At 48.9% G+C, this 23,194-nt stretch overlaps 3 protein-coding genes across 4 annotated transcripts in view; all 3 read left to right on the plus strand.

Annotated features, from left to right (window-relative positions):
- mta2 (metastasis associated 1 family, member 2) overlaps positions 1-5,138 on the plus strand; it is a 31,474-nt gene extending 26,336 nt beyond the window's left edge. For both annotated transcript variants that reach the window (XM_055938912.1, XM_055938913.1), the window contains exons 15-18: positions 38-127; positions 896-1,017; positions 1,351-1,493; positions 1,926-5,138. In XM_055938912.1, the coding sequence (XP_055794887.1) occupies positions 38-127; positions 896-1,017; positions 1,351-1,493; positions 1,926-2,079 (509 nt within the window). In that variant the 3' untranslated portion in view covers positions 2,080-5,138. The remainder of the gene's footprint in view (positions 1-37; positions 128-895; positions 1,018-1,350; positions 1,494-1,925) is intronic.
- A 952-nt stretch (positions 5,139-6,090) lies between these two features.
- Positions 6,091-8,067, plus strand: cth1 (cysteine three histidine 1). The gene is made up of 2 exons (XM_055937132.1): positions 6,091-6,366; positions 6,782-8,067. The coding sequence occupies exons 1-2, from the start codon at positions 6,358-6,360 to the stop codon at positions 7,721-7,723; spliced, it is 951 nt and encodes a 316-aa protein (XP_055793107.1). The 5' UTR covers positions 6,091-6,357; the 3' UTR covers positions 7,724-8,067.
- Positions 8,068-8,594: 527 nt separating this feature from the next.
- Positions 8,595-22,389, plus strand: taf6l (TAF6-like RNA polymerase II, p300/CBP-associated factor (PCAF)-associated factor). The gene is given in 9 exon segments (XM_055938914.1): positions 8,595-11,914; positions 18,765-18,994; positions 19,664-19,767; positions 19,770-19,795; positions 19,901-20,008; positions 20,214-20,290; positions 20,292-20,392; positions 20,395-20,511; positions 20,514-22,389. Coding segments are annotated over 9 exon segments (1,035 nt in total). The 5' UTR covers positions 8,595-11,803; the 3' UTR covers positions 20,675-22,389.
- Positions 22,390-23,194: the final 805 nt, after the last annotated feature.

The raw sequence follows: 23,194 nt of genomic DNA on the forward strand, positions 1-23,194 counted from the left end.
CACACTTTCTGTAATGCTTATGGTGTTCTTTTCTCAGGTATGATAAGGCTGCCTAAAGCGACCAAGGCCCCTATAAAGAACTGCTCAATCCCCCGACCACCACTGGCCACCATAGTGAAGGAACTGGGTAAGAAAATAGTCCAATCACAGAAGATCATTGAGATCCTGAGATGTCTTACGTTGCTGACACTGTGTGTATTTACCCACGGTTGGCACGGACACTAAAATAACTTGTGTGTAGTTTTTCTCCCTAATTGCGTTTACGTTTTCATGCTCCTGCTGTCGAAATACAGTACCAGTTAAAACTACCTACTCATTCAAGGGTTTTTCTTTGTTTGTACTATTTTCTACATTGTAGAATAATAGTGAAGACATCATAACTACGAAATAACACACATGGAATCATGTATTAACCCAAAAATGTTGGGTTAATACTTGATCTGTTCTTGACGTAATATGGACTTGGTCTTTTACCAAATAGGGCTATCTTCTGTATACCACCCCTACCTTGTCACAACACAACTGATTGGCTCAAACGCATTAGAAGGAAAGAAATTCCACAAATGTACTTTTAACAAGTCACACCTGTTAATTGAAATGTATTCCAGGTGACTACCTAATCAAGGCAAAGGGTGGCTACTTTGAAGAATCTCAAATCTAAAATATATTTTGATTTAACACCTTTTTTTGGTTACTACATCGTTCCATATGTGTTATGTCATAGTTTTGATGTCTTCACTATTTTTCTAAAATGTAGAAAATAGTAAAAATAAAGAAAAACCCTGGAATGAGTATGTGTGTCCAAACGTTTGACTGGTTCTGTATCATGAAGCGGTATGCACTTTTATTTTAAGTGGCTTCGTTTTTGATTGGGGTTCTCCTTTCCTCTCTCCAGCCATCCAGGCTCCACTCAAGCTGAAGGCCCCCAGAGGCACCCCCACCCCCATCAACCGCAACCAGGCCAACCAGCCCCGCGGGGGATCGGCCCTGCTCGGGAAGAGGCCCTTTGACAGCAGCGTGAGTACTCCTCGCACACGCATGCAAACACACAAACCACAACCGCCATTTTTACTTCCTCTATCTGTCAGTCCATACATGTGACACTGACCGGTTGTTGTTTGGTATAGACGGCCTCATTTACTGTAACCTTGGGTAGTGTCTCATGTCCCTGTCTACTCAGACTGCAGAGAGGGACAGACTGGCACTGGTTCTGGTTCCTCTGTAACAGTGGGAGATCTACTGACCATCTGTCTCTCTCCATCACCGCTGAGCATAGCAGCATGACCACAGCTTGGGCCAAGTGGCTACACACACACACACCTCTCACTGTTCTTCTCTTATTGGTCACAGGCGTTGGCACTGCCGTTCCCCACCAATGGGAGGCCGTTCACATCAGGCATGAGGACCACCTCTCAGTCAGTGATCAAGCGTCAGAAAGTGAACCAAGGAGACGCGCCAAACCCTGTGGTTTTTGTTGCTACTAAATACACCAGGTAGGTCCTGGTCTCTGAGCGTCTGTTATTCTCTTTAGTAGCAGTCAGCAGGACGATACAAATCACCTTCTGTGCTTTTTGGTTGAGAAATCTACGCAGTTCTATATTGAACACCTGACAAAGGGATCAATCTTAGTCCAAACAAATTCTCCCACTGAATTTTTTGCCATATACCTGATTGATCCCTTTGTCAGGTGTTCAATATAGTACTATGTATATTTCTCAATCTGAGATGAAGGGTTTTCTTCTTTGCACCTGTGCACTTTGACATTAGACTGTGTTTTATACAGGCAGCCAAATTCTGAACAGATCTTTTGCCAATAATTGGGCAAAAAATGAGACCTGTGTCAACAAAGCCTTGGACTCCTAGGTGTGCCAATGTTGTTCTGAGTCCTACAGATAATTCACTGTGTGTATTTCTGTCCCCACCAGGGCTCTGAGGAAACACCTGACCCAGTCTGAGATGCGGCGGGCAGCCAGGAAACCACACCTCCCCGTCAGGGTCAAGCTGCCCCTGCCTCCCCGGCCCCTGGCTCTAGCCATCCTGCCCTCCAGCACCAGCGAGCCCATCGTCCTGGAAGACTAACCCCCCCACTGCGAAACAGGAAGGGCGCACCACCGCGCACCGACCTGCTAGTGTAGCAGCACAACCCCATACCAGTAGTTGTTTTATCTCGTCGTATTTTTTAAATCTCGTCTTCTGTTCTGTTACCTCCCAAAAGCTGACGTGCTGCTCCCCCCCACACACACACACACACACACACACACACACACACACACACACACACACACACACACACACACACACACACACACACACACACACGAGTGACACCCACATGTATGCATTACATCTAGTACATGGCATCAATTCTTTACACACACACTACGCATACACTGAGTGTACAAAACATTAGGAACACCCCCTTTTGCCCTCAGGAACGCCTCAAACCCAGCAGCGTTGCAGTTCTTGACACACTCAAACCAGTGCACCTGGCACCTACTACCATACCCTGTTCAAAGGCACTTAAATATTTTGTCTTGCCCATTCACCCTCTGAATGACACACAATCCATGTCTCAAGGCTTAGAAATCCTTCTTTAACCTGTCTCTTCCCCTTCATCTACACTGATTGAAGTGTATTTAACAAGTGACGTCAATAAGGGATCATAGCATTCACCTGGTCCGTCTATGTCAGGGGTGGGCAACTCCAGTCCTCGGGGCCTGATTGCCTCCCCTGGTCTATGTCATGGAAAGAGCAGGTGTTTTTAATGTTCTGTACACTGAGTGTATACACAGACACAACACCCCCCCACATACACGCACTAGGCTTTGGGCTTTACTATTTTATTCCGGCTCTTTTTGCTTAATTATTTTTGCTCCCCTTTTTTTAATGGCAAATAATTTGAACTGTGTAATTTAAAATCAGAAATATTTCTCATCCTGAAATAATGGTGATTTAAGCACACTTTATTTTTTTCCCTCCAGGTCCTTTCTTATCTGTGTAAATATTAGCAGCATTTTGAGGGGTTGACACCTAATTGTTTGGGGACTGGTAGGGGTGTGGTTGTGGGAGGGCCATGGAAATAGAAATACTAGAACCACAGCAATTTGACTAAATGTCCGTTCTAGTTATTCATATTCTATAGGGAGGGCTATGTGGGGCAGTTTTTTAGCATGTTTTTTGGAAAGTCTATTTTGATCAAGGTTTCACCCACTTGTTCCATCATAGGTCTGGGAGGTTGCAGTAAAGTGCTTTGTGTGACCCATCCTTCAAGGATACTTGTCAGATTCTACTTTAGACCCCCGTCTTCTCTTACACCATCACATCAGGCCCTACCCCCTCTCCACACCTAAATTTGACCTGATCCTGCCCCCTATCTCTCCATAATCCTATCAGAAGTTACGTTTGAGGGTTTGATAGTGAGGAAATCAATTCTGTTGACCCCCCCCCTCCGGGTCTTTTTAACATCAGCAGCTTTCCACCCAACTCCCTCTCATAACCTCTAGGTGTTGAGCTCTGTTTTTCTAGTTGATTGTCGTCACAATCAATTTGAGTCCTGTCTTGTTTACCATCACTTGATTGTCACACTTTTTACAGCCGTTTATTTACCCATCTGGAGAGAGACAGTCGGGATCCTTCTCTGTAATGCATTTGGGTGCATTTTGGTTTTGACTGAGAAGACCGCTTGAGTTGCCTGGCTACCCAGCCACATTGTTCCCACTAACTGACGTTCCTTCTCCACGATGAGTCTGGATTTGCCTGCCTCCCCCGATGATTTCTAGAACGCAAACACATACTGACCGTTCTGATTGGTCCCAGAAACCTATGGGTTGGGCCAGAGCCTGCCTATATGCTGACGTTATCAACTTTGATACACTGATTGGTTAGACGATCCAATCACTGATGGATTTGTTTTGTTCAACGCCCCTCATTTTGAAGTCAAACAAGCAACGTCTAGGATGGCAGTTTTAGACTGAATGAATGTAGCGATCGAAAGAGCAGAGGAATTAAATTCAGGATGAATCGTCAGGCAACCGCTTGAGTACAGCGGTCTTGTGTCTTCAATACTATGGTAGGCGAGAGGAAAAAGTAAGGGTTTAGGAAAGGGTGGTGTAGGTTAACAAGGTAGATGAGATTCATATTGTGTAGGTTTGGAAGATATTCAAACAAAGGTGGTACTGGATGTGGATCTGATTGTTTGGGACATGCAAAATAGATACTGTTGTCTTTGAGGTCCTTTATTGAGAGAAATATGGGTTTGTTTTAGTGGAGTCAGAATGGAGCCATAAAAAAATAAAACATTCTAGGTGTAAAACTCCATTCTTCGATAGCCCCTGTTAATTTTGTCACCTGTACCAATAAATCATATGCCTTCAGCTCCCCCAAACATAGACTAGGCCACAGCAATTATGACAATGGACTGTTTGGATCTTGGGTTTGAATGAAACTGGCAAATGATGTTACGAGCTGGTTGTTGTCAGATAATGTTGTTACTAAAGCAGCAATATATATTGGCCTGGGTGCTGGAGTCACGTCGTTGATGATGGGAGTGGAATCTCCAGGGATGTCTCTACTTGTGGGTTGATTTGGTTTGAATCTTAATTTTCCCTTTTTGTGTTTATTATGAAGAAAGGGTGAGTTTAGATTAAATTAATTCTTAATTGGATATTATAATTCCTCTTTCTCCCTCAGGGCTCTGTGTGCAATGGCAGCCAGTATGGGGGTAGAAATGACTGATTTATAAGCAAGTTTGGTCCCAATGTGGGCTTTTGTAATGTTTCTAAAACAATTTGAAGTGTTAAAATACTAATCTGAAGAAGGAAAAAAAAAACTTGGCCTATTGAAAAGTAGTTTTTTTATATTAAATCTTTGGGGAAGAAGGCTTGTAATTACTCCATATTGTGGAGAGGGTTAAAATACTGTACATGTGAACATTGCTCTCCATTGGGTGGGTTTGGAGGGGGGGGGGGCAAATCAGAGCAGGTGGGAGGGATGTAGAGGGGGTTAGAATTTTGTATGTTGGAGAGAGAATTATGCTACAATTAATGGGTTTTCTCAAGTGTTTTTTATTCCAATGTCTGTATCCTTTTAATGTATCTTGATAAGAAAATAAAGATTTTTTTTTTCTTTGTGGTCCTATACATTTATCTGGTGTGTGCTTTTTCTGGATGTGTATGATGTAATGTTGCTTAGATGTCAGTGTCAAATATAAACACGTATGATTAACAGGCTCCCGAGTGGCGCAGTGGTCTAAGTCACTGCATCTCAGCGCTTGAGGCGTCACCACAGACACCCTGGTTCGATTTCAGGCTGTATAACAACCGGCCGTGATTGGGAGGCCCATAGGGCGGCGCACAGTTGGCCCAGCATTGAACGGGTTTGGCCGGTGTAGTTCGTCATTGTAAATAAGAGTTTGTTCATAACTGACTTGCCTGGTTAAATAATTGAATGATATCCTTTATCAATTGAACATTTTGAGGAATACTTATGAATCACACGATGGTGTTGGATTCTGTAGAAAATAAATGTTGTAACCTTAGACTAGTTCCGCCAAACAAGAAAATTTTATTGTATAACTTTTAAACTGAATAATACTTTGATCAATCATAAATACACAGTGGCTGCATTCACACAGGCAGCCCAATTCTCATCTTTTCCCATAATTATAGGCAAAAGATCTTATCTGATTGGTCAAAAGACCAATTACTGGAAAAATATCAGAATTAGGCTGCCTGTGTAAGCAGCCTATATGTCACACAAAGGTTTATATTTCCCCCCTAACAGACAGCATTTAATTAACAAATTACTCAGGTGTGAGGTTGACCTCCAACTGTGGTGTGAATTGGCACAGAACAGAATAATTGTTTATGTACCCAATGGGCTTGACGTTAGTAATCAGGGCATTAATTGGCATATGTTTATTGCGTCTGTGCTAAGGACCATTTCATCCGACGCTAAAACTGCAACGTTGTCGCAGAGACTCAACGCCATTGGCCGTTGCTAATCGAATACCAGCTACATTGCATCTGATTGGTGGATTCGAACGCCCTACTGGCGTTTAATGTTGCACAGCTGATCCTCGTTTTAAAGGGAAGGCGGGAGTGGGAACTGGGTCAAGTTAAAATACAGAGGACACAGGCGCAAGATACGTGCGACTTCATAACAAAGCAAGTAGGGTGGCCGGTAGTTCACTTCGTTAACGGTCTGTAGGCTAGAATAGGTTTTAACGTTTCTTTTATTTCTACGGATTTCATACGGAAAACTGTTCTTTAGAGTTTGGCTTGGACATTGAAGTTAGTCTAACAACAAGTGGAGAGCGTCGGAGGCACAGTCGTTGGGCAATATCTTCAATTCGTAACAATGTTTGAGGTATAGTAATGCTGCTTTTATGCGTTTCAGAAATACTACTTCATTGTGATGCTTCTTTAGTAGCTTACCCTGCTTTTATTGGATTTTCTATAGTAAAATAAATTGTTTTCTAAGTTAGACGTGGCAGTTGCTTGCCTTGTTTTTTTTCATTCAACCTCCTTTTTATCCAGGTTAGTCTCATTAAGACCTTCTCTACTTCAAAGGACCAGGGGGAACAATGTTTTAGACAATATTCTGTCATGTGATGAGATTAGTGTTAAGTCGGCTTGTTTTTTTTGACTAAATGTGGTATGTACACAGAACTACTTGCTAGTGTACTGTTGCATTTTCACTGTCTCCTGACCTAGTTTCAGTGGATTACCATCCAAATAATTCCTTTCAAACTTGACATTTACAATGCTTCTCTACTCCACAGAGAAGCAGTGATGACCTGCCCATGTTCCCCTACCATGAGGGACTAGATGACCTGTTCCCTAGGGAGCACTGCTCAGCTGGAGGTGGGGGAAGCATGTCCATGGCTGAGGCCCTCCTGCCCCTAGTGGAGTCTCCCTCCCAGATCCCCTGGTTGTGCTCCACCCGCTATAAGACGGAGCTGTGCAGCCGCTATGCCGACACGGGCTTCTGCAAGTATGCGGAGCGCTGCCAGTTTGCCCATGGCCTCCACGACCTCCACGTGCAGTCCCGCCACCCCAAGTACAAGACGGAACTGTGCCGGACCTTCCACACAGCAGGCTACTGCGTCTATGGCACCCGCTGCCTGTTCGCCCACACTGCCAAGGAGCAGCGCCACCGCCGGCGCCGCAACATCCCCTGCCGCACCTACCGCTCGTTCGGTGTGTGCCCTTTTGGCTCACGCTGCAACTTCCTGCACATCGAGGGTGACGGTAATGGCGGCCTCAGTGATGGCGGCCTGGAGTCCCCAGACAGCGCTCCTGAGAAGGCCCCCATTGCCAGGCCCCAGGCACAATCCCAGGACTGGAAGCCCCGCGGGGCCCTGTGCCGCACTTTTAGCTCCTTTGGCTTCTGCCTCTACGGCACCCGCTGCTGCTTCCAACATGGCCTGCCGAGCAACATCCAGGGGGGTGCCCGCACCCATCTGCTGTCCCTAGCTTCAGACAGGTTCTCCTCTTCTCCCTGCTCCTCTTCCTCCTCTCCCCCATCTGGACTGCCCTCCCCGGTCTGGCCTGATGATTCATCCACCCCGCTGAACAACCCTGTGGCCCACAATGCCTTCGCCTTCTCCAGCCAGTTGAATGATGTGCTGCTGCCTCTGGCCCTCAGGCTCCAGCAACTGGAGAACAGCCAGGCCATGGAGGCTGCCTGCAACATGCAGGGTGTCTGGGGGAACAAGCTTTAGTCACTAGGCAAGAATGGTATCGTAACTAATGTGATGTATATTGTGATGGTTTGCTATGATCTTGGAGGCCATATGTATTTTAATAGGGGGGTGGTATAAGTGTATTTTGGGGTGTTCCATGTGTCATTCTTCAATAGTAGTTTGGAGAGACTGATTAGACTGTCCTGCATAACAATTTGAATGGCCTCATTGGTGTTCTGACTGATCCACTCATCTTTGTTTATATGTAGATTAGGCCTTTTAACTGTACATTTTAATGAGGTTATACGTGTTTATTTAAGAGTTAACTTAAGTTTTTATTTATTGTGATACTTCTGCCTTGAATAAACCACAATTTTTAACAACTTGTCCTTCATTCACTGAACGAGCCAGAACTTTTCACTGCTATCATGCATTCCATTTTAGTAAGCTGTTCTATTTTTGACCAATAGGTAACTACTTTTACCTTGTCTGGGTAGGCTTTAATTACCTAAATTATGCTGTTAATGGAGCCTTTTCTATCTGTGTATTTGGGATGCAAGCCCCAAATTTGACTTAAACTGCACTAAAAGGGCATAATATTTTTTCTCTTCCTGACTGCTACTTGCCTTTTAAACGGACTACTTGTAATCACTTTATTCCTTGAACGTGCCTGATTGCACTGATTGGCTCATTTTACAAGGCCCATTTAACTCTCAATACACTCTTAAGCTCAATTCAAACGGAAGCATTTAGCTAAGCTTGGTCATCAGCTGTGTGGCAACATTGCTGCTCAATGCATTTACACCACCGTCAGGGTCTTTGTTTTCAATTAAAGGGCGGGGGCTTGGTTGTAGGCGTGATGGACAATCCCTCATCCGGTAAGTGAGCAAGTCGAATTGTGTGTGTCGCTTAGCACCATTCGGTTGGCATTGGTGCACGCATAGTGGCTAGTTTACGAAGTAACAAACCATGTTAACACAAGTTACACTTGGATTATTTTGCAGGTATGTCCACGAAGCGGCGCTGTAAGCATGGCGGACAGGGAGCAGAAGCGCACAGCGAGTCTGTCAAACTCGTGAGTCATGACCGAAAGTGCGCGAGTTGAGTTTAGTAACGATGTGGCTGCTTTGCTGGCTGAAGATGTCTGCTACCGGTTTAGGGAAGCCACACAGGTACACAATGAAGCAGTTACAAAATCAATGGAGATTGTTAGTGTGGCCAGAAGCGAATATATATTTTTAAACTAACGAGAAAAGAGGCACGATCTCTAAGCCAAAGAGATTCGCTGCAGACGGACGAGCCCCCGTTCGCTGGTTCTAGCAGCGAAGAGGGCGAACCGGATGAGTCCGAGCCATCCACTTCCACCGATGACAGCTCTCTGGGTGGACAAGAACAGGTGGTCGGACCAGGCCTCACCTCCAAACAATGCTGGCAGAGACCCTATCTGAGACCCGGACGCAGATTCGTCGCTATGTGAATGGATCTTTACTGGATATGTTAGTGCAGGCTGGGCCATATCAGGATAAGGTGGGGAATTTACCAAGAGTTGAGGGGCAACGAAAATGTTCGGTGGCCCACTACAATATGATGGCGAACGGGTAGAGAGTGGAGATACCATGGCTCGTTAATTCCAAGCAAAACAATGCGGCCTAATGTTTTTGCTGTTTTTCACATGAGGGCAAATCTGCGCTGGTCATGGATGGAACCAGGCACTGGAAGAATCTGTGCCACCTCACTAGATAGTATCCAGAGGTGGAAGGAGCTGGAGATCAGGCAAACTATCGATGCCCAAGCCCAACGGGGTATTGACAGAGAGACTCTCTATTGGCCGTATGTGCTGCAGAGGCTCATAGCCCTGATATGTGTAATGGCCACCCAAAACATTGCGCTACGTAGGACCAGGCTGAACGAGCCAAATAATGTGAACTTTCTGAAGTTTGTTGAAATGCTGGATTTCTTTGATTTGATTTCAGGACCATGGACAGCTACGGAGAGAAAACATCGCTGACTGCAATGCAGCATCACAGCAGAGGGAAGAGAACACTCTAGGCGGGCCACGAATTGAAGAAATGCTGAAATGTATGTTGGACAATCAAATTAGGTATGTAAATAAACCAAATTTGGTAAGACTGGGTCATTGACAGAAAGCGTATTTTACACTGCTCCAGCAAAACGAGGCCCGCCATGCATTTATGAAAGCACTTGTTTGCAAAGCTCAAATTATCTCACTCTTTTTACAGTTCTAAAGGAATATTAAATGATATGTTAGATATGTTAAATAAAAGTGTCATTTTTATTGTAATATCAGATGTCATATTATTAGTAAGAAAGTCTGTTTACTACTATAGGCAGCTGGCTGAATAGTGATTGAAACATTGTAACTCTGATGCAGGGGTTAAAGTAAAATTCATTTTTTGCCCGGTAAGGGACCTACTATATGTGCACGCTCGCACCAACTATTTTTATGGGCCAAATCATATAATTACATGTAGAATTGGAGCCTATTTCGTCCTATTCAAAAACGTGGTAGACCTACCTGTTTGACAAACACTATTATGCTGTCCATAGATGTCGGTATAGCCAAATCCTCCAATACTGTCCCATGCACTCCTTAAATACATATGAAGTCAGAAGTTTACATACACTTAGGTTGGAGTCATTAAACTCGTTTTTCAACCACTCCACAAATTTCTTGTTAATAAACTATAGTTTTGGCAAGTCGGTTAGGACAACTACTTTGTCCATGACACAAGTCATTTTTCCAACCATTGTTTACAGACATATTTTTTCACTTATAATTCACTGTATCACAATTCCAGTGGGTCAGAAGTTTACATACACTAAATTGACTGTGCCTTTAAACAGCTTGGAAAATTCCAGAAAATGATGTCATGGCTTTAGAAGCTTCTGATAGGCTAATTGGCATCATTTGGGTCAATTGGAGGTGTACCTGTAGATGTATTTCAAGGCCTACCTTCAAGCATGATATCATGGGAAAATCAAAAGAAATCAGCCAAGACCTCAGAAAACAATTGGTTCATCCTTGGGAGCAATTTCCAAACTCCTGAAGGTACCACGTTCATCTGTACAAACAACAGTACGCAAGTATAAACACCATGAACACAGCCGTCATACCGCTCAGGATGGAGACGCGTTCTGTCTCCTAGAGATGAACATACTTTGGTGCAAAAAATGCAAATCAATCCCAGAACAACAGAAAAGGACCTTGTGAAGATGCTGGAGGAAACAGGTACAAAAGTATCTATATCCACAGTAAAACGAGTCCTATATTAACATAACCTGAAAGGCCGCTCAGCAAGGAAGAAGCCACTGCTTCAAAACCGCCATAAAAAAGCCAGACAACAGTTTGCAACTGCACATGGGGATAAAGATCGTACTTTTTGGAGAAATGTCCTCTGGTCTGATGAAACAAAAATAGAACTGTTTGGCCATAATGACCATTATTATGTTTGGAGGAAAAAGGGGAGGCTTGCAAACCGAAGAACACCATCTCAACTGTGAAGCACGGGGGTGGCAGCATCATGTTGTGGGGGTGCTTTGCTGCAGGAGGGACTGGTGCACTTCACAAAATAGATGTCATCATGAGGCAGGAAAATTATGTGGATATATTGAAGCAACATCTCCAGACATCAGTCAGGAAGTTCAAGCTTGGTCGCAAATGGGTCTTCCAAATGGACAATGACCACAAGCATACTTACAAAGCCACCATTTTAAAGTCAAATCAATGCACATTCTGTGTTTATGAGATGTAGTAACATTTATAGTGACTATGATTTGTTATCCTACTTGTGAACATGTCTTATCTGGACAGGAAAGGGAACCGGGAAGTTTAAGGTACAGTTAAGGGCTCTGAGTAAATGTGAACATTGAGTGAGATTTACTCCCATAGCTTTTGCAGAGTTGTTGAGCCCTCTCTTTGTTCACATTATCCGGTGCTGTACAAACTCTCTCTGAGCATCTACTTAAGTACCATCAGCAGATCACCTGGGTCATACTAGGAGAGGACCCACCCCTTATGAAGGCACACTACAGTTTTTCCCTGAGATCTCCATGTAATACAACTCAATTGAATGGAGAAACGGTTGAAATCGCTCTAACATGTACTCCATGGAGGATGAACTATTTATTCTACAGGTGGCTTTGCTGGGTCTCCAGTCCAACTGTAAGATTGCTGCCCTCCTGCAATATTTTGTACATGTCATCAGTGGGGTATGTTATACTTATTTGAAACATTTAAAAAATCTAACTTCATTAATGTCACATCATACATTCAGTCATTTAGTGCCTATAGGGCACAGAGTTTCTCTTGACCACATGACCTGACCAGGGCTGATCATTTTGGATGGCAGTAATTGGCCAGCCAAATGACCGCAGTCACCATAATAACTGATTGAGTAGCATATTTCCCCCTTTCTATACTAAATCTATGCTTCCTTTCTATACTAATCTATACTTCCTTTCTATACTAAATGTAGCTAGTACTGTATTTCGTATATCCCCTCTCATTCACCCCTCTCTCCATTCTGCCCCCCCCCCCAGGAGAAGTCTGTTCTCCTCTCATCCACCCCTCTCTCCATTCTGCCCCCCCAGGAGAAATCTGTTCTCCTCTCATCCACCCCTCTCTCCATTCTGGCCCCCCCCAGGTGACGTCTGTTCTCCTCTCGTCCACCCCTCTCTCCATTCTGCCCCCCCCCCCCCCCCCCCCAGGTGAAGTCTGTTCTCCTCTCATCCACCTCTCTTTCCATTCTGCCCCCCCAGGTGAGGTCTGTTCTCCTCTCATCCACCCCTCTCTCCATTCTGCCCCCCCCCCAGGTGAAGTCTGTTCTCCTCTCATCCACCCCTCTCTCCATTCTGGCCCCCCCCAGGTGACGTCTGTTCTCCTCTCATCCACCCCTCTCTCCATTCTGCCCCCCCCCCCCCCCCCCCCCAGGTGAAGTCTGTTCTCCTCTCATCCACCTCTCTTTCCATTCTGTCCCCCCAGGTGAGGTCTGTTCTCCTCTCATCCACCCCTCTCCCCATTCTCCCCCCCCCCAGGTGACGTCTGTTCTCCCCTCATCCACCCCTCTCTCCATTCTGCCCCCCCCCCCCCCCCCCCCAGGTGAAGTCTGTTCTTCTCTCATCCACCCCTCTCTCCATTCTGCCCCCCCCCCCAGGTGAAGTCTGTTCTTCTCTCATCCACCCCTCTCTCCATTCTGGCCCCCCCCCAGGTGAAGTCTGTTCTTCTCTCATCCACCCCTCTCTCCATTCTTCCCCCCACAGGTGAAGTCTGTTCTTCTCTCATCAACCCCTCTCTCCATTCTGGCCGTCCCCAGGTGACGTCTGTTCTCCTCTCATCCACCCCTCTCTCCATTCTGGCCCCCCCCAGGTGACGTCTGTTCTCCTCTCGTCCACCCCTCTCTCCATTCTGCCCCCCCCCCCCCCCCCCCCCAGGTGAAGTCTGTTCTCCTCTCATCCACCTCTCTTTCCATTCTGCACCCCCAGGTGAGGTCTGTTCTCCTCTCATCCACCCCTCTCTCCATTCTGGCCCCCCCCAGGTGACGTCTGTTCTCCTCTCGTCCACCCCTCTCTCCATTCTGGCCCCCCCCAGGTGACGTCTGTTCTCCTCTCGTCCACCCCTCTCTACATTCTGCCCCCCCCCCAGGTGAAGTCTGTTCTTCTCTCATCCACCCCTCTCTCCATTCTGGCCCCCCCCCAGGTGAAGTCTGTTCTTCTCTCATCCACCCCTCTCTCCATTCTTCCCCCCACAGGTGACGTCTGTTCTCCTCTCATCCACCCCTCTCTCCATTCTGCCCCCCCCCCCCCCCCCCAGGTGAAGTCTGTTCTCCTCTCATCCACCTCTCTTTCCATTCTGTCCCCCCAGGTGAGGTCTGTTCTCCTCTCATCCACCCCTCTCTCCATTCTTCCCCCCCCCAGGTGACGTCTGTTCTCCCCTCATCCACCCCTCTCTCCATTCTGCCCCCCCCCCCCCCCCAGGTGAAGTCTGTTCTTCTCTCATCCACCCCTCTCTCCATTCTGCACCCCCCCCCCCCAGGTGAAGTCTGTTCTTCTCTCATCCACCCCTCTCTCCATTCTGCCCCCCCCCCAGGTGAAGTCTGTTCTTCTCTCATCCACCCCTCTCTCCATTCTTCCCCCCACAGGTGAAGTCTGTTCTTCTCTCATCAACCCCTCTCTCCATTCTGGCCGTCCCCAGGTGACGTCTGTTCTCCTCTCATCCACCCCTCTCTCCATTCTGGCCCCCCCCAGGTGACGTCTGTTCTCCTCTCGTCCACCCCTCTCTCCATTCTGCCCCCCCCCCCCCCCCCCCAGGTGAAGTCTGTTCTCCTCTCATCCACCTCTCTTTCCATTCTGCCCCCCCAGGTGAGGTCTGTTCTCCTCTCATCCACCCCTCTCTCCATTCTGCCCCCCCCCCAGGTGAAGTCTGTTCTCCTCTCATCCACCCCTCTCTCCATTCTGGCCCCCCCCAGGTGACGTCTGTTCTCCTCTCATCCACCCCTCTCTCCATTCTGCCCCCCCCCCCCCCCCCCCCCCAGGTGAAGTCTGTTCTCCTCTCATCCACCTCTCTTTCCATTCTGTCCCCCCAGGTGAGGTCTGTTCTCCTCTCATCCACCCCTCTCCCCATTCTTCCCCCCCCCAGGTGACGTCTGTTCTCCCCTCATCCACCCCTCTCTCCATTCTGCCCCCCCCCCCCCCCCCAGGTGAAGTCTGTTCTTCTCTCATCCACCCCTCTCTCCATTCTGCCCCCCCCCCCAGGTGAAGTCTGTTCTTCTCTCATCCACCCCTCTCTCCATTCTGGCCCCCCCCCAGGTGAAGTCTGTTCTTCTCTCATCCACCCCTCTCCCCATTCTTCCCCCCCCCAGGTGACGTCTGTTCTCCCCTCATCCACCCCTCTCTCCATTCTGCCCCCCCCCCCCCCCCAGGTGAAGTCTGTTCTTCTCTCATCCACCCCTCTCTCCATTCTGCCCCCCCCCCCAGGTGAAGTCTGTTCTTCTCTCATCAACCCCTCTCTCCATTCTGGCCGTCCCCAGGTGACGTCTGTTCTCCTCTCATCCACCCCTCTCTCCATTCTGGCCCCCCCCAGGTGACGTCTGTTCTCCTCTCGTCCACCCCTCTCTCCATTCTGCCCCCCCCCCCCCCCCCCAGGTGAAGTCTGTTCTCCTCTCATCCACCTCTCTTTCCATTCTGCCCCCCCAGGTGAGGTCTGTTCTCCTCTCATCCACCCCTCTCTCCATTCTGGCCCCCCCCAGGTGACGTCTGTTCTCCTCTCGTCCACCCCTCTCTCCATTCTGGCCCCCCCCAGGTGACGTCTGTTCTCCTCTCGTCCACCCCTCTCTCCATTCTGGCCCCCCCCAGGTGACGTCTGTTCTCCTCTCGTCCACCCCTCTCTACATTCTGCCCCCCCCCCCCCCCCCCCCCCCAGGTGAAGTCTGTTCTCCTCTCATCCACCTCTCTTTCCATTCTGCCCCCCCAGGTGAGGTCTGTTCTCCTCTCATCCACCCCTCTCTCCATTCTGCCCCCCCCCCCAGGTGAAGTCTGTTCTCCTCTCATCCACCCCTCTCTCCATTCTGGCCCCCCCCAGGTGACGTCTGTTCTCCTCTCATCCACCCCTCTCTCCATTCTGCCCCCCCCCCCCCCCCCCCCCCCCCAGGTGAAGTCTGTTCTCCTCTCATCCACCTCTCTTTCCATTCTGTCCCCCCAGGTGAGGTCTGTTCTCCTCTCATCCACCCCTCTCTCCATTCTTCCCCCCCCCAGGTGACGTCTGTTCTCCCCTCATCCACCCCTCTCTCCATTCTGCCCCCCCCCCCCAGGTGAAGTCTGTTCTTCTCTCATCCACCCCTCTCTCCATTCTGCCCCCCCCCAGGTGAAGTCTGTTCTTCTCTCATCCACCCCTCTCTCCATTCTGGCCCCCCCCCAGGTGAAGTCTGTTCTTCTCTCATCCACCCCTCTCTCCATTCTTCCCCCCACAGGTGACGTCTGTTCTCCTCTCATCCACCCCTCTCTCCATTCTGCCCCCCCCCCCCCCCCAGGTGAAGTCTGTTCTCCTCTCATCCACCTCTCTTTCCATTCTGTCCCCCCAGGTGAGGTCTGTTCTCCTCTCATCCACCCCTCTCTCCATTCTTCCCCCCCCCAGGTGACGTCTGTTCTCCCCTCATCCACCCCTCTCTCCATTCTGCCCCCCCCCCCCCCCCCAGGTGAAGTCTGTTCTTCTCTCATCCACCCCTCTCTCCATTCTGCACCCCCCCCCCCAGGTGAAGTCTGTTCTTCTCTCATCCACCCCTCTCTCCATTCTGCCCCCCCCCCAGGTGAAGTCTGTTCTTCTCTCATCCACCCCTCTCTCCATTCTTCCCCCCACAGGTGAAGTCTGTTCTTCTCTCATCAACCCCTCTCTCCATTCTGGCCGTCCCCAGGTGACGTCTGTTCTCCTCTCATCCACCCCTCTCTCCATTCTGGCCCCCCCCAGGTGACGTCTGTTCTCCTCTCGTCCACCCCTCTCTCCATTCTGCCCCCCCCCCCCCCCCCCCCCAGGCGAAGTCTGTTCTCCTCTCATCCACCTCTCTTTCCATTCTGCCCCCCCAGGTGGGGTCTGTTCTCCTCTCATCCACCCCTCTCTCCATTCTGGCCGTCCCCAGGTGACGTCTGTTCTCCTCTCGTCCACCCCTCTCTCCATTCTGCCCCCCCCCAGGTGAAGTCTGTTCTTCTCTCATCCACCCCTCTCTCCATTCTGCCCCCCCCCCCCCCCAGGTGAAGTCTGTTCTTCTCTCATCCACCCCTCTCTCCATTCTGGCCCCCCCAGGTGAAGTCTGTTCTCCTCTCATCCACTCCTCTCTCCACTCTGCCCCCCCCCCCCCCCCCCCCCCCAGGTGAAGTCTGTTCTTCTCTCATCCACGCCTCTCTCCATTCTGGCCCCCCCCCAGGTGAAGTCTGTTCTTCTCTCATCCACCCCTCTCTCCATTCTGCCCCCCCAGGTGAAGTCTGTTCTTCTCTCATCCACCCCTCTCTCCATTCTGCCCCCCCCCCCCAGGTGAAGTCTGTTCTCCTCTCATCCACCTCTCTTTCCATTCTGTCCCCCCAGGTGAGGTCTGTTCTCCTCTCATCCACCCCTCTCTCCATTCTTCCCCCCCCCCAGGTGACGTCTGTTCTCCTCTCATCCACCCCTCTCTCCATTCTGGCCCCCCCAGGTGACGTCTGTTCTCCTCTCGTCCACCCCTCTCTCCATTCTGCCCCCCCCCCCCCCAGGTGAAGTCTGTTCTTCTCTCATCCACCCCTCTCTCCATTCTGCCCCCCCCCCCCCCAGGTGAAGTCTGTTCTTCTCTCATCCACCCCTCTCTCCATTCTGGCCCCCCCAGGTGAAGTCTGTCCTCCTCTCATCCACTCCTCTCTCCACTCTGCCCCCCCCCCCCAGGTGAAGTCTGTTCTCCTCTCATCCACTCCTCTCTCCATTCTGCCCCCCCCCCCCAGGTGAAGTCTGTTCTCCTCTCATCAACCCCTCTCTCCATTCTGCCCCCCCAGGTGAAGTCTGTTCTTCTCTCATCCACCCCTCTCTCCATTCTGCCCCCCCCCCAGGTGAAGTCTGTTCTTCTCTCATCCACCCCTCTCTCCATTCTTCCCCCCACAGGTGAAGTCTGTTCTCCTCTCATCAACCCCTCTCTCCATTCTTCCCCCCCACAGGTGAAGTCTGTTCTCCTCTCATCAACCCCTCTCTCCATTCTTCCCCCCCCAGGTGAAGTCTGTTCTTCTCTCATCCACCCCTCTCTCCATTCTGGCCCCCCCCCCAGGTGAAGTCTGTTCTTCTCTCATCCACCCCTCTCTCCATTCTTCCCCCCACAGGTGAAGTCTGTTCTCCTCTCATCAACCCCTCTCTCCATTCTTCCCCCCACAGGTGAAGTCTGTTCTGCTCTCATCCACCCCTCTCTCCATTCTGCCCCCCCCCAGGTGAAGTCTGTTCTTCTCTCATCCACACCTCTCTCCATTCTGCCCCCCCAGGTGAAGTCTGTTCTTCTCTCATCCACCCCTCTCTCCATTCTGCCCCCCCCCCCAGGTGAAGTCTGTTCTTCTCTCATCCACCCCTCTCTCCATTCTTCCCCCCCCAGGTGAAGTCTGTTCTCCTCTCATCCACCCCTCTCTCCATTCTGCCCCCCCCCCCAGGTGAAGTCTGTTCTCCTCTCATCCACCCCTCTCTCCATTCTGCCCCCCCCAGGTGAAGTCTGTTCTCCTCTCATCCACTCCTCTCTCCATTCTGCCCCCCCCCAGGTGAGGTCTGTTCTCCTCTCATCCACTCCTCTCTCCACTCTGCCCCCCCCCCCCCCCCCCCCCAGGTGAGGTCTGTTCTCCTCTCATCCACTCCTCTCTCCACTCTGCCCCCCCCCCCCCCAGGTGAGGTCTGTTCTCCTCTCATCCACTCCTCTCTCCACTCTACCCCCCCCCCCCCCCAGGTGAGGTCTGTTCTCCTCTCATCCACTCCTCTCTCCACTCTGCCCCCCCCCCCCCAGGTGAGGTCTGTTCTCCTCTCATCCACTCCTCTCTCCACTCTACCCCCCCCCCCCCCAGGTGAGGTCTGTTCTCCTCTCATCCACCCCTCTCTCCACTCTGCCCCCCCCCCCCCCCAGGTGAAGTCTGTTCTCCTCTCATCCACTCTTCCCCCCCCAGGTGAAGTCTGTTCTCCTCTCATCCACCCCTCTCTCCATTCTGCCCCCCCAGGTGAAGTCTGTTCTCCTCTCATCCACCCCTCTCTCCATTCTGCCCCCCCAGGTGAAGTCTGTTCTCCTCTCATCAACCCCTCTCTCCACTCTTCCCCCCCCCCCCCCAGGTGAAGTCTGTTCTCCTCTCATCCACCCCTCTCTCCATTCTGCCCCCCCAGGGGAAGTCTGTTCTCCTCTCATCCACCCCTCTCTCCATTCTGCCCCCCCAGGTGAAGTCTGTTCTCCTCTCATCCACCCCTCTCTCCATTCTGCCCCCCCAGGTGAAGTCTGTTCTCCTCTCATCCACCCCTCTCTCCATTCTGCCCCCCCAGGGGAAGTCTGTTCTCCTCTCATCCACCCCTCTCTCCATTCTGCCCCCCCAGGTGAAGTCTGTTCTCCTCTCATCCACTCATGATCTAGAGCAGCTTAACTGTCTCCTCCACATGGTGAAGAGCCTGGTTCAGAACCTTTACCTGTACCTCTGCTCGTACGTACGCATCCCGGTGTCCAGCGTCGTGTACTGCATCCTGGAGCCGCTGGTCGCCTCCAACTCCCTTAACGACCACCGGATCCTTAGGGAGTACGCAGCTCTGCGGGTCAGCCACATGTTCTGGTATGTTGTCCAGCTCTCAATACATGGGGGCGCTGAAAGTTACGTACCCAGTGTCGTCCTCCTCTCCCTTTATACCAACCTGATCTTCATGTGTTGTGTGGCTCTGTCGGTAGAGCATGGCGCTTGCAACGGCCAGGGTTAGGGTTCAATTCCCGCTGGGTCCACCCATACATAAAAATGTATGCACGCATGACTTAAGTCACTTTGGATAAAAGTGTCTGCTAAATAACATATATATTATTGTGTGACCATGACATTAGACACCAAACGGAAGTCAGACACCACACCGATCCATCCTGTTAATGTCTTGTCATTTCCTCTACACAAGATGGTGGAATAGAAACATGGCCATGCTTCCACCATTGATCTAATTCCCTCCTAATAGAAACATGGTCATGCTTCCACCATTGATCTAATTCCCTCCTAATAGAAACATGGTCATGCTTCCACCATTGATCTAATTCCCTCCTAATAGATACATGGCCATGCTTCCACCATTGATCTAATTCCATCCTAATAGAAACATGGCCATGCTTCCACCATTGATCTAATTCCATCCTAATAGAAACATGGTCATGCTTCCACCATTGATCTATTTCCCTCCTAATAGAAACATGGCCATGCTTCGACCATTGATCTATTTCCCTTCTAAACCCGTGTCTTTGCCAGGACCCATGGAGCCCTGGTCAGTGGTCTGTACCACCAGATTCTGCTGTCTCTGCAGAAGGTTCTGTCAGACCCGGTCCGCCCGCTGTGTTCTCACTATGGAGCTGTAGGGGGCTACATGCACTTAGAGGAAATGTATCCACCTTCCACATCTTGATTATCTATGTATGAAAATATAATTTCTTTCATTTAGAGATCATTGGCTTTGCTGATCACTGTGTGTGTTGTCTGTCTTTGTAGGCTGTTGAGCGAGTCATATGTCCTTACCTGCAATCTGTCCTGGATGACTACTCTGTCTCCAATGCCCAGGTGAAAGCAGACGGACACAAGGTCTATGGAGCAATCCTGGTGAGTACAGTAGACCAGTCACTGAATCTGAAATGTTTTCTGATGCAAACAGAGCTGTCCAAAGTAATACAAGATAATCCCAATAATGAATTGTTACAAATTGCATTCATGTATTACCTTTCACCTGATCTCAAAGCACTTTGCATTTTATGTTGGTTCAACTCCCTGTCAACCACCAAATACCAACACCCTCTCTGTCCTGCAGGTGGCAGTGGAGGACCTGCTAGAGATTAGAGCCCTGTCTCTGCCAGCAGAAGGAGCACCCAGCCACGCTTCGGGAGTGTGATTTCCGCCGGGCTCAGCCTCTCTCCGAGGCCACCCTGGGCATCGCCAGTCACCTGCAGGGACCTGGGGGAGCTGGCACCCCCTGGAATGACTGGACCCCATCCCCCTGCCCGCCATGTACTGTGAGCTCTACTCCTTCTTTGGAAAACAACTTGGCAGTGCGTTTCAGCACGGACCCCGACTTGGGAGGTTGCCTTCCCCTTCCCAGCCCCCTGATACGCCAATCCAGACACCACGTACAAGATGCCCCAGCTCACCGCTAACCTCAAAATCAACCCCTGGCAGGACGGGAGTCCTTGCACCGAGCCCTCTCCACCCATCCTAGCTGCCACTGCTCCGGGAACACAATGTGGGTGGGGTGGCAGGTGGCCTAGTGGTTAAGAGGGTTGGGCTAGTAACCAAAAGGTTATTGGTTCGAGCCGACGAGGTGAAATTTTCTGTGTGTGCCTTTGAGCAAGACACTTAAGTCTAATTGCACCTGTAAGGCACAGCTGTCGCTATTTGATATTATTTATAAATATTTGATTAAGTTGCATACAATAACTGTACAATTTACAATGCACTTCTCTGTGCAAACAGGTAGTTACTTTCTATCATCTTACACATTGTCCTTGGGATTGGTGGACAATCAAACTGAAAAGAAGCAACTTCTATTGTTTAGGGATGGATCGACATTTACATAATGCGTACCTGAAGGAAAATGTGGGAGGGTCATGCTTTTAACATTTCAGTCAAGGGGTTTCATTTTTTTTTATTCTAGTCCAGGGTACGGTCATGTAATTTATGAAATGTCAATATTTCTCAGTTGCTTATTAGGCTATATATAGATATGCCCGAAGCCGCCCCTCATCTCTGATTCTCTGCTGGCTGCGCAATATCAGGTGAGCCTATAGGCTATTTAGTGTGGTCTCAATCACATTATCCATAGCCTATAGGCTACGAAGTGCATGCTCAGAGAAGCACAGAGCAAAGTTATATTTCTAAGATAGTTGCTGGGATGGTGTAAATAAAACTAGGCTGTATTACACACTGTGATGGATATTACAACCCTGAGTCCCGGCCAGCTCTGCTCTTGCTGATGAAAAACGTTTTTTGTGTGCTGCCTAACAATGGCTGTGCTGTGTAGGCTTACAGTGGCAGTTCAGGAGGAGAGTCAAATGTTTGTTGTTGCTTGGACTAGCCTATAGCCTATGTTCTGTTCAGTTTGAGAAGGAGGACTGGAGGTCAACTTTGATAGCTTGCTACTACTATAATTGAATTGATTAAAAACAAGATGTTTCTTACCCATGATGTAGGCCTATTTTTATCAGTTATTGACCTCACAATAAGCCAGATTCGAGTAACTTACATTGTGGTGCTGAAACTTGAAGCAGCAGCCGCATCTGAAATGGACATCTCATGGAGATTAAATTAGGCATAATTAATTTCAACCGTCTTCATTTTAATTAGACTTGACTAAGAAGAAGGTTTTCTGTTTCTGCATTGCTTGCTGTTTGGGGTTTTGGTCTGGGTTTCTGTACAACACTTTGTGACATCTGCTGATGTAAAAAGGCTTTATAAATACATTTGATTGTGTTGGAGTTTATTTCTTCCTATTTAAGAAATAACAGGTAGGCTGTAGGCTGCTATATACATAGATTTGTCGGTCAATTCCTGCACCCACAATGCACTCTTTAAATAGCCTATCTCCGTGTCAGTTAGCCTATCTCCGTGTCAATGAAGTGACGGGCTTTCCGAGTCTTTTCGGTGAGCCTACTCATTTGGCTTCAAACCGCTCTTCGTTCAAAATGCTTAAAAGTGACACGCCCTGATCTGTTTCACCTGTCTTTGTGCTTGTCTCCACCCCCCTCCAGGTGTCACCCATCTTCCCCATTATCCCCTGTGTATTTATACCTGTGTTCTCTGTTTGTCTGTTGCCAGTTCGTTTTGTTTCCCTGTTCCTTGCACCTGTTTTCTAGTTTCCCAGTTCTGCCTGACCCGACACTGAGCCCGCCTGCTGTCATGTACCTTACACCCTCTCTGAATTATTGACCCCTGCCTGCCTCGTCTTGACGTCTGCCTGCCCCTGTTTAAGGAATAAACTTTTGTTTCTTCAACACTGTCTGCACATGGGTCATACTTTAAAACGTGAAGAGAAAAAAAAGTCTACATAGAATCCTAGATATAGCAAATGTAAAGCCCAAAAGGTAGGCTACTGTTATGTCAGATCGTGAAATGCGTTTTCAAATACATTTTGACCTGTCTTAATATTTTTATACACAGTGAAAAAATGAGCGTGGACCAGATTGACCGCTCTCCCAACAATTTTTTTGTTTCTTCAGTGAAGATTCATAATTATTTTGTATCTACAGAAAAACGTTGTTTTGAGCTCAACAAGCAGTAGCATCAGTATGCAAATCAGGGAGCAAAGCGAACAGCTCTTTTCTTCGATGCGTTCACCAAAAAGATCCGTTCAAAAAGAGCCGTTCCTTCGCGAACGACCGATCACTATGGCAGTGAAGCGCTGTTAAGTTAAAACCACGACTTGAATTCAGCAAGTAGGAGAGGGTATGCCATAGGCCTACTTTTTATTAAAGAAAATGGCCAAACGCACAGGCCAACCTCTTGTTAGCTTAAGATTTTGAAGAAAATAAAACGGATCCGATTATATATAACGTGATCTATAACAGCAACATGTAAAGTGTTGGTCCCATGTTTCATGTGCTGAAACAAAAGAAAATGTGTTTACATCCCTGTTAGTGACTTTTTCTCCTTTGCCAAGCATATCAAAAAGCTAATTATGCAGCTTGCACACAGGTGCACCTTGTGCTGGGGACAGTAAAAGGCCACTCTAAAATGTGCGGTTTTGTCACACAACACAATGCCACAGAGTTTTGAGGGAGCGTGCAACTGGCATGCTGA

Source organism: Salvelinus fontinalis, chromosome 11 (assembly GCF_029448725.1).
Source record: "Salvelinus fontinalis isolate EN_2023a chromosome 11, ASM2944872v1, whole genome shotgun sequence".
Classification (NCBI taxonomy): Eukaryota; Metazoa; Chordata; class Actinopteri; order Salmoniformes; family Salmonidae; genus Salvelinus; species Salvelinus fontinalis.